This window comes from Mastacembelus armatus, chromosome 10, assembly GCF_900324485.2.
Source record: "Mastacembelus armatus chromosome 10, fMasArm1.2, whole genome shotgun sequence".
NCBI classification, from domain to species: Eukaryota; Metazoa; Chordata; class Actinopteri; order Synbranchiformes; family Mastacembelidae; genus Mastacembelus; species Mastacembelus armatus.
In genome coordinates, this window is record NC_046642.1 from 26218915 (window position 1) to 26233767 (window position 14853).

The 14853-nt window shown below is 39.6% G+C and overlaps 2 protein-coding genes across 5 annotated transcripts; one reads left to right on the forward strand and one right to left on the reverse strand.

Moving 5' to 3' along the window:
• Nucleotides 1-455: 455 nt before the first annotated feature.
• On the forward strand, nt 456-10669 carry LOC113144495 (tectonic-1). 2 transcript variants are annotated; one of them, XM_026330587.1, is made up of 14 exons: nt 456-730; nt 1486-1603; nt 2245-2378; nt 2523-2674; nt 2762-2864; nt 3526-3638; nt 4103-4123; nt 7239-7370; nt 7698-7823; nt 8712-8800; nt 9001-9138; nt 9237-9390; nt 10160-10291; nt 10393-10669. In XM_026330587.1, the coding sequence occupies exons 1-14, from the start codon at nt 466-468 to the stop codon at nt 10537-10539; spliced, it is 1824 nt and encodes a 607-aa protein (XP_026186372.1). In that variant the 5' UTR covers nt 456-465; the 3' UTR covers nt 10540-10669. The 2 variants fall into 2 exon arrangements, with proteins under 2 accessions (XP_026186372.1, XP_026186373.1); XM_026330588.1 differs by having other exon boundaries at nt 8715-8800.
• Nucleotides 10358-13825, reverse strand: hvcn1 (hydrogen voltage-gated channel 1). Of its 3 annotated transcripts, none has more exons than XM_026330590.2 (6): nt 13696-13825; nt 12511-12732; nt 11911-12015; nt 11588-11819; nt 11268-11380; nt 10358-11159 (listed from the first exon to the last, which is right to left on the reverse strand). In XM_026330590.2, the coding sequence occupies exons 2-6, from the start codon at nt 12682-12684 to the stop codon at nt 11103-11105; spliced, it is 681 nt and encodes a 226-aa protein (XP_026186375.1). In that variant the 5' UTR covers nt 12685-12732; nt 13696-13825; the 3' UTR covers nt 10358-11102. The 3 variants fall into 3 exon arrangements, with proteins under 3 accessions (XP_026186375.1, XP_026186377.1, XP_026186374.1); XM_026330592.2 differs by lacking the exon at nt 13696-13825 and adding an exon at nt 13451-13658; XM_026330589.2 differs by lacking the exon at nt 13696-13825 and adding an exon at nt 12811-13004.
• Nucleotides 13826-14853: the final 1028 nt, after the last annotated feature.

Sequence of the window (14853 nt, forward strand, 5' to 3'; positions counted from 1 at the left end):
AGAAAGTCATGTATATGATTTACATAGTGTCCATGTCTAGTTAAAACCAGTTAAGACCAATAGTCTCAGAACATAAATCAACCACTAGATGTGCAGTGAGTACCTCTCCTGTTACTTGCCACATTAAACACAGCAGCCTTTTGGTTTCTCAACGTAAGTGGGATGGTATAGGAAAATGAGGCGGTAATCTGGAGTGACTAGTAGTACAATTTGAAATCTACTGGATTTTTTCATTAAATGCTATATCCTATTAATTATAATGTACTATAATAATTATAATATGTAACAACGTGTAGAAGTATAGTGCCCTGGTATTTCTATTGAAAAGCACCACCGATGATTGGTTTGACTATTTTGGCGACCTGGACACTTTCAGTCATGGACAGCAGGTGGCGCTATTGTGCCATTGGCCGCATTACCGCCGGAAAGTAAAAGAAGAAAAACCATGGCAACGGTTAAACAAAAATGGCGATGTGTGCTGTTTCGCCCAGGTCGTTCTTGAATATTTTCTGTTTATTCCTTCAGTTATTTACTGTCGTGAATACAGAGGAAAATATTAGAAATTACCCCTCGACGGCATTCGGTGACACCAATGTAACAAATAACACAACGGACACTTATACAATCACAAAGCCTACAGAGTTTGAGTGGACAACAAGCCACACAAACATCGAGGAGCCTGCCGAACCCCTGCCTGCCTCCGGCCGCCTGTTCCCTCCGGTCCTTAACGGTAATCTGTCGTTTAGCAAATGTTTTTATTTCAAATAGCTAGCTGACTCCCGTTGGTTTTGGTCCACATTCTCTTTGACAAGGCAGTATGCAGCGAGTCGGCCAGCTAACGTTTGCTTAGCAGGCAGCTTTATAGCCGAAGAAGTAATAGCTAATGTTAAGGGATGGCGGTATCCTGCACCGTCCTGAGAGTACCTAAGAAGCTAAGTAGCTAGGGCTTGGCCTGGTTAGTAGTGAGGTGGGAGACCACCTTGGAAGATCAGTGGTCGCTAGAATCAACAACTAAGCTTGTTCATGCCAGTGTGGGTGTTAGTCTCGGTTCTAAGCCCGAGTAAATGAGGAAGGTTGTGCCTGCACCATCACACTTAGATTTGTTCCTTGTGGGTATTTTACTTTGACTTACATGCATTTCTTGGAGACTTAAATGCTCTAATGTTGACCATAACCATCAACCCTAACTTTAACCGCACTTGTCCTTGAACAAAGCTGGTTCTAAAATTCAATGGCGTATATGATGGTAGGCTGCATCCCCACAACGTGAGTAAAATCAGGTGCCAACACACACAGGGCATTTGTAATAATTGCAATATTTGCAATAATTACTGTGTATTCATTTCTGCCCTATCAAATACCCATGTGCATTCATAAAAATATTGTGGATGCACATGTAAATATACAGACAGATATACGAAGATACATATTGGCCTTAAAGGTGCATCATCAAAATCATTCTAACATTGCTGTTTGGTATGTCAGTTGACAGCATGTGTCCCTGTGATGAGCACAGAGATGTGTGTGACATCAACTGCTGCTGTGACAAAGACTGTAATGAGGAGGTGGCTCTGTTTACTGACTGCTCTGTACGTACTGTGAGGTAAGTCTCCCAGATAGACCAGGGGGCATATTGCTGCTAACTAATGTCAGCTAAGAGCCAAGTTTCCAGTCACTGTGCTTCAGTAGTATAGACTTAGCAATAGGTGTGTACTATTGGTAGGCTCCATTTGAGTGGTACTGTTTAATAAAATTATTTAAAATATATAGACTATCGCTAATACAAGCAATGTAGAAAACAGCTTACATGCAAAATGTAAGCTGTAAACACATTCTCACAGCAGTATCAGTACAATAGCAGTTTTACCCCCCCTGCTCACTTGTTCTCTTTTCACCTGGCATAGTGTTTTTAAGTCACAAAACCCTTCCAATCATCAATCCATTTTCTGAGTGCAGCTACAGTACATTCATGTTGATTGGTTACTGTGGGAGGAACACAGTGTTTGCAGAAAGATTTGAAATATTATGTCATGATTCATGAGGCAGAAATTTCAAACTTTTATGTTCACCAAAGACATATGCTGTATTATATTCTTGCTTGTCAATAGATTTTTGATTTGAGGTTTATGATTAACCACACAATGCTATTATTAAATAAAGTTCTCTTTCTGTTGTGTATTAGCATCAATAGGATTCACTGCACATGTTGGCTCATGCTAAGTGTTTATTGCTTTTGGTTTGCAGCGGTAACAAACAGCTTTGCAGCTATGATGTAGCATCTTACACTTTAGGGAGAACAACAGATGGTTACTCAGAGCTGCAGTCGTCTGTTCGGAAGGAGATTAGTTATGACATTTTCTGCATTCAGTCTCAATACCGTAAGTCATATCATTAGAACTGTATAATAATAATCAAACAGTAATACTGTAGAATGATATAGACTACAAACAGTGTGCTACTTAATGATCCCCATTTGTGCTTTTCCAAGACTGTCTCAGTTGTCAGTTCTCTTGTCTGTCTAGGTGTTGAAGGATTATCTCATCTCACACCTGCTCTTCCAACTGACACCAACTTTGACTCACTGTTTAAACAGTTTACCAGCTTTATATTTGGCTTGGAGGAAAACAGTGGTAAAACGTCTGCTGTAGACCTCCAAACCTCGCCAGAATACAAGGTACATCTGCTGTAATAACTATTAACCTGTCTCTGATTTTACATCATTTTGGTAAGTTCATTATTTGCTGCTGGTTTATGTTTTCAGTATGGGGATTTGTTGGTGACAGCACAGGAAAGTGGACAGAGAGGGGTATTCAGACTTCCAGCTCCTGGTGTCACTGCTGACTGTGTGGACACTAATCCTGCAGGTAGCATTTCAGTAAAGTTGGTTAGAAAGCAAAATTAATATCCTGGGAGTAATTTTGCTGAAAAGGTGGCTTGCACTCTCCGGGTCAGAGTAGAGATCCCGGGAGGAGTTTAAGTACCCTGGGGTCTTATTCGCAAGTGAGGGAAGAATGGAACGAGAGATTGACAGATGGATCGGTGCATCGTCAGCAGCAATGTGGCGATGTACCGGTCTGTTGTGATAAAGAAGGAGCTGAGTCAAAAGGCGAAGTTCTCGCTTTACCAGTCAATCTACGTTACTACCTTCACCTATGGTCATGAACTCTGGGCCATGACTGAAAGGACAAGATCTCAGATACAAGTGGCCAGGGTGGCCGGGCGCTCCCTTAGAGATAGGTTGAGGAGCTCCATCCTTCATAGTTTTATTTAATATTATAGGGATTCTTATATAATGTACTGTTTTTAAATGGACTCAGACATCTGTGAAATTCACAGCTGGCTGTTTATTATCTGTTTAATGAATAGTCTTAACATTTCAAAAAGTAAATTTTTATTGTCCTATTTTATTGTAGTTTGATTGGAATATCTATGATATAGAGATAGATTGTAAATTATTTCAAACATGCTTAAAAGAGTTTATAAAATATTTTGCTCTTTGCACATTTTTCCTCCTTGTCTTGACAGCGTTTCTAAAGGATCAGAGCAATACGTGCTCCAGGCGTGTCGTCCTGAATCAGGCCTGCAGCACTCTGCCAGCCTTCAGCATGGACACCTACACTAACATCCGGCTCTTTGCTGTGAGACTCACTCTGCCACACACTTCTTATCCCTTAAAAAGTCTGCTTTCAAATGTTTTATTATATCTGGGATATCTGAGTGATGTTAAATGTACTCCAGGTCTCAGGCAGTGGGACTCTCCACCAAACCAATGTCTTCCCTAATATGAGTTCCTTAACTTTCATGACCAAACTCTTGTTTTAACCCTTGTGTGGTGTTCTTTTTTTTTTTTTTTTTTTTTGGGTCTCGTGGACCTGCTGCATTTTTGGGTTTTTAATTCAACACAATCAATCTTCTGTTAAAATACTCATTGTTTACTTCATCTCAATTACAAGCAATATTCACAGCATATATGGTTAATGTTTTTGTTTTATCGTCTTTTATAATTTTTTAACAAGAAAACAAACAAGGATGGTTGGTACATAAATAAATTAGAGTAATTAAAGCTTTAAAAATGCTAAATTAAATCTTTTTCACTCCACAGGGAAAGAACAATGATGCTGCTGTAAGTATTTCTTCTTTTTTTGTTTTACTCAACAATTCACTGAAACGTTCTTAGTCATGGGTATTGAGTTAGTTAAATTTGTTGTAAAAAGGGGCGAGTTCAGACTAAAAATGAGTGTTAATTTACACGTTAAATGTAAAGATTGCTTTTCTTTGTTTTCTGCAAACTGATGATCTTTGGATTTTGGGTTGGCTAAAAGGTATTGAAGTATTGGAAAGTGTATAGCTCTGAAAAACTGTAATCTTTTATTATCATTATCATAGACCAAACATTCACTTAATTAATTAAACATAATCTTCAGATTAAACAATTAAAAAAATCAACTGATTGTTGCCTTTTCCAATAACAGCAATTTGCTTTATGTAAAGTGTAGAAGTGGTCATGTCTATCATGATCAGGTTTAATAGAAGGTACATCCCTTGATTTTGTTTTAGTGTCTAACAAAGAGTCCAAATCCCAGATCAGTAGTGAGACCCAATTGGGGAGTGTTTTGTGATAAGTATGTCTTGTGGGATACTATAAAATAATAAAACGGCTGTAAAGAGTATGTGTTAAAAATCTTCACATGCAATCACAGCTGTAGTCTAACAAGGAAATTTAGCAAGAGACTGACATTACTGTTACCCCACAGTCCCCACAACATATATTCTTTCAGGTTGCCATGTTGTGCAATAAGTTAGCAAAGATGAAACTTCGAGGTTAATTGCAGCAATGCATGGGTGGTAAAAATGACATTCACAACTTTATGCTCAGTTCCTCAGAAAAAGGAAGTAAACAGTTATTCACACTGGATACTTGTCAGCTTTACGTGCCTGTTAACTCAGTGTTTTTTTTAAGTAGCAGCGTAATTTTTTGGATTATTTTCTGTATAATACAATGTGACATTGTTTGTTTATTATTTATTGTGGATCCCCATTAGCCTTTACTGTTATAAAGACTATTCTTACTGGGGTCCACACACACCAAACAAACATTACATACAAACACAGACGTGCAAACTCAATTTACAGAGGCATCACATACATTACAAACATTACATGTACTTACAGTGGGTACGGAAAGTATTCAGACCCCTTTAAATTTTTCACTCTTTGTGTCATTGCAACCATTTGCCAAAATCAAAAAAGTTCATTTTTTTTCTCATTAATGTACACTCAGCACCCCATCTTGACAGAAAAAAACAGAAATGTAGAAATTTTTGCAAATTTATTAAAAAAGAAAAACTGAAATATCACATGGTCATAAGTATTCAGACCCTGTGCTCAGTATTGAGTAGAAGCACCCTTTTGAGCTAGTACAGCCATGAGTCTTCTTGGGAATCATGCAACAAGTTTTTCACACCTGGATTTGGGGATCCTCTGCCATTCTTCCTTGCAGATCCTTTCCAGTTCTGTCAGGTTGGATGGTGAACGTTGGTGGACAGCCATTTTCAGGTCTCTCCAGAGATGCTCAATTGGGTTTAGGTCAGGGCTCTGGCTGGGCCAGTCAAGAACGGTCACAGAGTTGTTCCGAAGCCACTCCTTTGTTATTTTAGCTGTGTGCTTAGGGTCATTGTCCTGCTGAAAGGTGAACCTTCGGCCCAGTCTGAGGTCCTGAGCACTCTGGAAGAGGTTTTCTTCCAGGATATCTCTGTACTTGGCCGCATTCATCTTTCCTTCAATTGCAACCAGTCGTCCTGTCCCTGCAGCTGAAAAACACCCCACAACATGATGCTCCCACCACCATGTTTCACTGTAGGGATTGTATTGGGCAGGTGATGAGCAGTGCCTGGTTTTCTCCACACATACCGCTTAGAATTAACACCAAAAAGTTCAATCTTGGTCTCATCAGACCAGAGAATCATATTTCTCATAGTCTGGAAGTCCTTCATGTGTCTTTTGGCAAACTCTATGCAGGCTTTCATGTGTCTTGCACCGAGGAGAGGCTTCCGTCGGGCCACTCTACCATAAAGCCCCGACTGGTGGAGGGCTGCAGTGATAGTTGACTTTGTGGAACTTTCTCCCATCTCCCTACTGCATCTCTGGAGCTCAGCCACAGTGATCTTTGGGTTCTTCTTTACCTGTCTCACCAAGGCTCTTCTCCCACGATTGCTCAGTTTGGCTGGATGGCCAGGTCTAGGAAGAGTTCTGGTCGTCCCAAACTTTTTCCATTTGAGGATTATGGAGGCCACTGTGCTCTTAGGAACCTTGAGTGCTGCAGAAATTCTTTTGTAACCTTGGCCAGATCTATGCCTTGCCACAACTCTGTCTCTGAGCTTTGGGCGGTTCCTTCGACCTCATGATTCTCATTTGCTCTGACATGCACTGTGAGCTGTAAGGTCTTATATAGACAGGTGCGTGCCTTTCCTAATCAAGTCCAATCAGTTTAATTAAACACAGCTGGACTCCAATGAAGGCGCAGAACCATCTCAAGGAGGATCAGAAGAAATGGACAGCATGTGAGTTAAATATGAGTGTCACTGCAAAGGGTCTGAATACTTATGACCATGTGATATTTCAGTTTTTCTTTTTTAATAAATTTGCAAAAATTTCTACATTTCTGTTTTTTTCTGTCAAGATGGGGTGCTGAGTGTACATTAATGAGAAATAAAAGGAACTTTTTTGATTTTGGCAAATGGCTGCAATGACACAAAGAGTGAAAAATTTAAAGGGGTCTGAATACTTTCCGTACCCACTGTATATTTAATCAATAAAGCTACTCTTCATTGCAGTGCAAACTGTTCAGATGAATCTGTACCAGCCGGTCACCTAGGACATGTTTGCCTTGGGAGACCCTACTAAGGGCATGTAGCTCCTGACAACATAGCTCCTAGGATTATTAGGGCACTCAAACCCCTCTACCACAATAAGGTGGCGATTCAAGGATGAGGTTTTGATGTGAAAGTTAAAGTTTGGTCTGGATGAATTGAAACCAATGGTTACCAGGAATATATTAATACCTTCTTGAAATGCTATTTTTTAATGAAAGGAATAAAGCAAAGTAGAAGTACAAAAAAGTAATATCACCATTTAAAGTATAAAATGTAACTATAAATAACATTTATGATTGAAGCAGGTATATAAATGAAGCAGTGGATAAATAAAAGTTCTTTCGTGTGTTTTGGGTGTTGTTGGAGGTTGCTCCTGAGGTACTGTCGGTCATCCTGCAGTCTATAGATGGAACATTGACTGAGCTGACAATCAGTGGCGGAGAAAACCTCAGTCCCACGCTATTGAACCCAGACCTCTGTACTAATGTGGTGCTCAAGGTGAGACAACCAGTCACATTAATAGTTTGTAGCACCCATATTTTTGAATTTAAAACTACCGAATGCAACATTTTCAAGTATACACTATTGAGAGATGATTTTCTTGACTGTGTTAAAAACTGAACAATATAGGCATAATTAAAGGCGCAGTTGGATTGCATTAGAGTGTACAAGGGTACTTAATAAACTGGACAGTCAGAGTAAATAATACACCTGCATGTATACTGGAAAATTTTGGATATAGAATTATTTCACTCTGTAGTTAAATTTTTTGTGAACAAAATGAGCCACTACCAGCTGGCCCAATCACACATTTTGTCTCTACAGGTTACCTATGTAATGAAATACAACCCAGCTGGTGAGATAGTGAAAGTGGCCGTGTCTCTAGTGCTCGGATTTGTCCGTGAAGCAGAACTGCCTCTGAAGCAGGACTTTCAAATTGCCTTTGTCCAGGTAGTGTCACTCAACAAGACAATGGTAATGTATCATGTAGTATTATGCACAAAAGAGTTATTTTTCCTAAATGAGGAAATCTTATTTCCTCATTTTGTGTGCTATTTGAAGGTACTTAACAAATACATTTAATACTTTTGTAAGTAAGATTTTGTTTTGGATTTTCATTACATTTGCAAAACTTTCTTTCATCCATTTATAATTAAATCTGCAATCAAATTTGCATATACATCCTTAACAGGTATATAGGTTAAGCTTGTATAAAATCATACATACAGTGGAAAGAAAAAGTACACAAAAACTTTGGCATTACCAGCATTCATGTATAAACTTGATTTGGTCAAATTTTCATCTAAGTTACAATTTTGAACAGGTGCTTTCAATTTGAACTAATAATAGACAAATCATAGTGAATACATCATTAAATTCAATTCAGTTTTTTTTGTCTCATGGCACTTTACATAGAACCCAACAATCCATAAAGCTGAAAAGTAATCTCAAAAGGGTTTAGATATTTATCAGCCCACAAACTTTTTAAATGGAGAGGATAGACCTAGGTGTGTTTTTGACAATGACAAGCAAGCTTTTTCAGCTGTGATTGGTTTTTAAAATTGAACTTTTTTTAAAGGGCATACTTTATCTTGACACTGCATTTGCATTTGCCTCTCCATATCTTATTTTTAAGCAACTTTTATGGCCTTTCAATTTCATCTTTTAATCAATTTACTGAGAACTGTGGATAGAATTATCTCATCTGCTTCATGTCAGAAGAGAACCACAATGACATGTTCTGAAAACAGGGCCATCCACATCCAAAACATAGTTGAAAATGTGTTATTCTTGAGTGTAAAAGTGAGTACTGCTCTGAGTCTTGTGTCTGGTAACCAGCAGGATGGTGAGGATATGGCTGTCCGCTACAGTGGAAATCCAGGTTATGTGGTTGGACTGCCACTCGTTTCTGGAACAAAGACAGCAGAATATCCTTTACTTGCCCACATGTTGGATTTTCCTTATCCTGATTTATGGACAGTGTGCATTAATGTGAAGGGTAACATGTTAATAATGTCCTTGGACAGTAGGAGTAAGAGGTTAAGAAAACTTTCACAGTGTTTGATGAGAAGGAATGATATGCTGATGTGCTACAAAGCAGGCATTTGTCCTTAGCAGTGTCCTTCACTGGGATCATCAGAAGCATCAACCTCAGAGACTCACTATCTCTTCTAAACAGTGCTGGGGACCAGGACTGTCTGCAGGGTCCACATCAGCGCTCTCCTGTTCTTTTTGGCCTGGACTTGGTCTCTGGCTGCAAATTAAGGCGTGACATCCTTATTTGACAAATCTCATTCTTGTCTACTCAACTGTGTCTTTGTTTGTCAAAGAATTATTTGATGGTGATTTGACTTGTTCCCACAGACTGGAGGATACTTCAAATTGTTCCCTAGTCTCCCAGATGCTTCTGGATATTCTGAGAGGACCAAACTATCCCCAGTATGTGGCTTCTTTTGGAAACTCCCCCTTGGAGAATGCACTGGATTGGGTGCAAATCAAGACCAATTTCATTCCTGGGGTGAGCACAGTTAATAGGCAGTCTCAGGGCAAAGGTTCTGTCCACATCCTGAATAGAAGGCAAATCAATGAAAATCAGCCCAATACTTAGTTTTAGGTCTACAATCAAACAGCTCAACATTTCAGTGACACTTTCAGGGACAAACATTTCACAGTTTTGTATCTGACAGTAGCATTTATGAGACAGATGATAAAAGATTTTATAGACCATGCCTCAGCCATTATGCATTTCATTTTCCTTTTTTCACTATTTATATTATTTTCTATGTTTTGTTCCATGGTATTTCTCTACATTTCTTATGACATTTGAACCTGTATTGATTGTCTGAAGTGTTCTGCCCTATTTTGCACACTTTGCATTGCTAATCACTACTTTGTGTGGTTCAGGTCTGTTATTTCTATATAGTTTCCATACCATAAACGTGTTTACTTTTTTGACACTGCTCTTTCTATTGCTTTTTTCTTAGATAAATATAAGTTTAAGATATTACTACGTAATTATAGAAAAGTCGTTCCATTTATGTAATTTATGTCTAACAATGTATAAAAACACGACATTTTTGGCTTATAATACTAAGATTAGCTTTCCATTTGATGGTTAGTTGAAACCAACAGGCTTATAAATTTAAAACTTAATGCACACTAGTTTTTTAGACCTTTAAATCAAAATAAATTCTTCTGCAGTGCATGTTGCTAGAGTTGAAACATATTAAACAGTACAGGATTTACATTGTGAGGCCACCATCCAGCAGTATATTTGTCATTTGCAGACAGCCCAGAGTTGCAGCATTCCATTGTCACTTCATTTAGAAATTGAATGGACCAAATATGGATCCCTGGTGAACGCCCAGCCTCAGATTGGGAGCATCAAAGAAGTAATCCAAACTAACACCACCAGCTTGGTAAGACCCATTTTTTAACAAATGTTGGCAGGTTTTAACAGAGAAATAAAAGACACAATGGAAATCTCATTTTCAAACTGTACTGTCTTATTTTCCTGAAGAGCCTGTTATCTGGAGGCAGCAACATCTTGTCAATCAGAAGCTCAGTGGCCTTCATACCAGTATCTGCTAATGCTTTGCCTGGATTCAGAGCCATACCCACCATCAATGCTAAACTACCCATTGATTTTTTTTTCCCTTTTGTCTGATCCTACAGCTTTCTAACAGTCCATACAAAGTCCAACAAGCACTGTTCGTATGATCAATCTATACATTGTGTGAATACTGTATATAGAATTTTGTAAATGATTAATTATTTAAATAAATGGATTCCCTTAATTTATTTGTCCTTTTTTTACACAACTAAATGCCACTTTACACATGTAAATTTTGTTCTATGTACAAGATAACAGTCTTGATTTCAGTTATTTACAAGCAAGTTAAGGCCATGGCTTTACAGCTTTATGGTGTATAATCCAGTAACATCTGAATATTTCACATTCATTAGGTAAGTGCAGACATTTAACTGGTTTCCATCACTATGTCAGGAAAGTTACATATAAATCTCCACTTATACAGGTATTAAAAATAAGATGATTTCTCTACAGGTAATGTAGTAACTTTAAAGAGCTTTAAACAAGTAATAGCAATACTGAAAACAGGTCTGCAGTAAAGTTTAACGTGGAGTGTATAATTTGAAAATTAAAAATTATGCCAAAAGGTACATGATTGAAATGGTACTGAATAGTAGCTCCACAATAGTTATCTTGATTCAGAAGTCTATGTTGTGCTTCTTCAGGAGGGCTTGAAGTTTCTGGTTCTCTTGTTCCTACAACAGAGACAGAAGGGTCAGGCTGTTGTTGGACATCAGTGAGTCTTAATCTTGTTATCTGATTTATACTGTATGGTCAGATGTATGCAGCAGTTTAAGAATCACCAGTTTATCACTGTGTGCCTGCAGCTCTGTGACTCTTTGAACGAGGTGGTCATAGCTCTCCTTCAGCTTGTGGATCTTCTGGTCAGCACGATTCTTCACTGACACAAGGATACCTGTGACCCATTCAAACACAGTCACCTCCAGATAAAACATCTACACTGGCCCCTAGTGTGCTTCTTTTTCTTTTTGAGGTGTACATTTTCACAGCAACCTTTAAGAACATCTTTAAGAAACAAATGTCCAATCTATTTTATTCACAAGCTCTTCCAATCTGGCTGTCCATGCCATCTACATGATGTTAAGCAAGGAGTGTTACTGACCATTCACAATTCTGGCCACCCTCCAGAGGCGCAACAGGATGAGGAGACCCGCTGCATCAAACGCGTCCTCGTGGAAGATGAAGACAACATCCAACACAAAGGACACTATCACCACCAAACCATCAAACACCTCAAATTTGTGCTGGAAGAACTCCAAGCGGAAAGCAAACAGCTTCCCAGCAAGCTCCACCATGAAGAATGTGAGAAGGGCCAGGCTGAGGTAATGAAACACCTGCATCAACAAATGTCGGTCAGTCACACGGTATACAGGTCTTCATTATAATTAAATTTCCTTCGAGTATGCAGACTGGTCTTTGTCTCACCTCAGGAGCAATGTGGCCATGTTCCAAATTGATAATCGAGAGATCTATAAGCAACTCTGCCAGAACAAAGATGGCATCCAGAATCACCAGACACACCACCAACACCTGCAGTAGCACCAGAGAGTCAGCAGAAGGTTCCTCTCTTTATCCAGCCTCTAACAGCTGCAGCCACGTCAACAAAATATTCACTGTTCCAAATCATACAAAGGACAGTTTTGAGGTACTTGTACATTACTTGAGTATTTCAATTTGTTATTTTCTACTTTTAGAACTATAGTACCACTATATTTACCTGCTGGCTGGAGTTACTAGTTATTGTATATACACACTGACTTCTAAACTTTTCACATGGTTTAAAAAGGAGGTCAAATAATTTTATAATATACAAAGAGAAAGGTTTCCAAACACAATTTTTAGAGAACTTCTCTTCTTCTTTCCTCTTTCCTCCATTAATCATTGCATGTACATTGCAGGGAACCAGTACTACACTACTATTTTCTGTCACTTTAACTACATAAAGTGTAGCAATGAAAAAAAAAAAAAACTTTCAAATGAACACCGCTCTGCTAGCAGGTACATGAAAAGACTAGTGTGACATACCTGGAAGCGCTCAGAGCTGTAGAGTCTCTTCAGTGAGTCCCTGAAGGTCAGAGTTGTTGGAAACTGTCCTGTGGCTGGGCTCAGCTCTTCGCTGGCCACATGCAATTCTTCATCCTCCCACTGGCTTGGCTGCTCATCACCCACAGTGGTGAAATACCCCAGGTACCGAGCCATGACAGCGGACTCAACAGAAGGAGAGGGCCACGTCCCACCTCAGCTCACCTCAGAGGGAAGAACAAAAATATGCATTTCAGTACAAGCTGTACACTGAGATTTGACAACTTAAAAACTGTGACTCACCCAATGTTGCTGTTATTTCAGGAACACCTCTGGTTGGCTAAATAATCAGAATGTGAGAACTTTTATAGGTTATAGGTCTTTTTTTCTGAGCTTTGCAAAACATGCCAGCATCTGTGCAGTTAGACAATCTGAGTTTACTTCTCCTTTTTCAGCTTTGCAACATGTTATTAAGAAAGCAAAGCATCTCATGGGAGGGGGGTTGGGGTGTGTGAAAGGAAGCTGTAGTCATCTTCCTTAATGATTCGCCAACCTCAACCCCAGCACTACTTGTTAGGAGTTTACAGTTGATTTGTAAGACGTCCACCAAACATTGTCATAGTCCACCACCGCCTGGAAGGTAGATCAAGCCTTCTACGGTTAGTGCATGAGGATTCCTGAGGCTGCAGCCAGGACATAAACATACCAAGTTGCCTACAATATACTGGATCTGATTAAATGCCATTAAACTCACATCCGAACAGAAAACACCAATACTCCACTAACGTTTGCTTAGATAAGACAGTTAGAACATGACTACAATATAACGTAAATGAGCCAATCTGAAGCTGGGTCAGTCTTGACTGTAAGTAGCCTTGTAGTCACAAACAAGAAAGCAATAAAGTGGGTTTGTGTGCGCCAGACTGTTTTTAGCATTTCCTACCAGTCTGCAGAAATCTGCACATTTAGTGAGATGATCCTCTCTTTTAGGAGTTAGCCATTGCTCAGGGTCGCAGCTGTTTGACAGGAGGCGAAAACTCGTGACCAAAACATCCGCCCGCTTTGTTTTTGCCAACCAAGCATTTTTACTGACAGGGACGTCAACAATCTAGGGCTCAGTGTGAGATTTAGCTCGTCAGGTTGTCGCTTTGTATACGTCTAACAGTGCGACTGGATGCAAAGCCTTACCTTTACTTCTCCTCTTTGCTGCTATAACAGCCTTATGCTCCCCTCACACAAAAGCCCCTCAACTCTGCTCACTTCGCCCACAAAAACTCCGCCTCCGGAGTCCAACCTAACCCAGTCCTGGCGTCAACAGGTAGCAGCCTAGAAAAAGTGCCTGGTTTTTTGCTGTCTCGCTTACTTCATCCCGATCGTTTATACTAGCTATTGCTTACACGCTACATGCAAAAAAAAAAACAACAACAAAAATTCTCTCAACAAATTTAAAATGCAACTTAGAGGGTGATACAAAAATAGACCTTGCATGAAATGAAGGTCATGTAGGTGCTCTTTGCATCTTTGGGCGGTTCACACCGTTAGTGCTATCTTTCTTATTCCTCAATAATCTCAAACCAGAGTAACTAGCTATATGAGTAGTACTTATTTCCATATTTTGAACACGGACTAAATTACATTTAATTATGGGCATTAACTATAACGTTACTATAATAATGATGATATAATAATAATGGAGGTTGTCTGTCTTTGTGTGTCTATATGTGGCCCTGCGACAGACTGGTGACCTGTCTAGGGTGTACCCCTGCCTTCCACCCGAGAGAGAGCTGGGATAGGCTCCAGCGGATCCCCGTGACCCTGAACAGGAAAAGCGGGTATAGAAGATGGATGGATGGATGGATAATAATAATGGGTCTAAGTAAGGCTGCAGAGGCCACACCACTGACCGCCTTCTAATAACCGCTGATGCAGTGTTATTAGATACTGTAGCGATGAGTCTCGCAGCCGGTTACGCTGCTTTTCCATCCAAGAACACCACAACTTTGACTGTCTGTGCTCACGCTGCCACCTGCTGGCTTTTAGTATCCTGCATATGTTATTACGGTGGCCGACAAGGGCAAACGCGCCGCAACGGCCAAAACACATGCGAGAGAGAAAACACAACGGAAGTGCGCCAGGCCGATAGGGGGACCCCGAACTGAGGGGTGCTATGAACAAAGAACTTTTACACAGGCGAGAGAGACATGTAGTGACATAAATCACGTCTCATTTCGGGGGCTGCGTAATGACGCAGCTTATAGTTTTGAATTGCAACAGAATGAGCGACCTCTGATAATTGTTCTGCTAATATGTGCTAACAATGTTCTATTACATTTGTTTACTTGATCA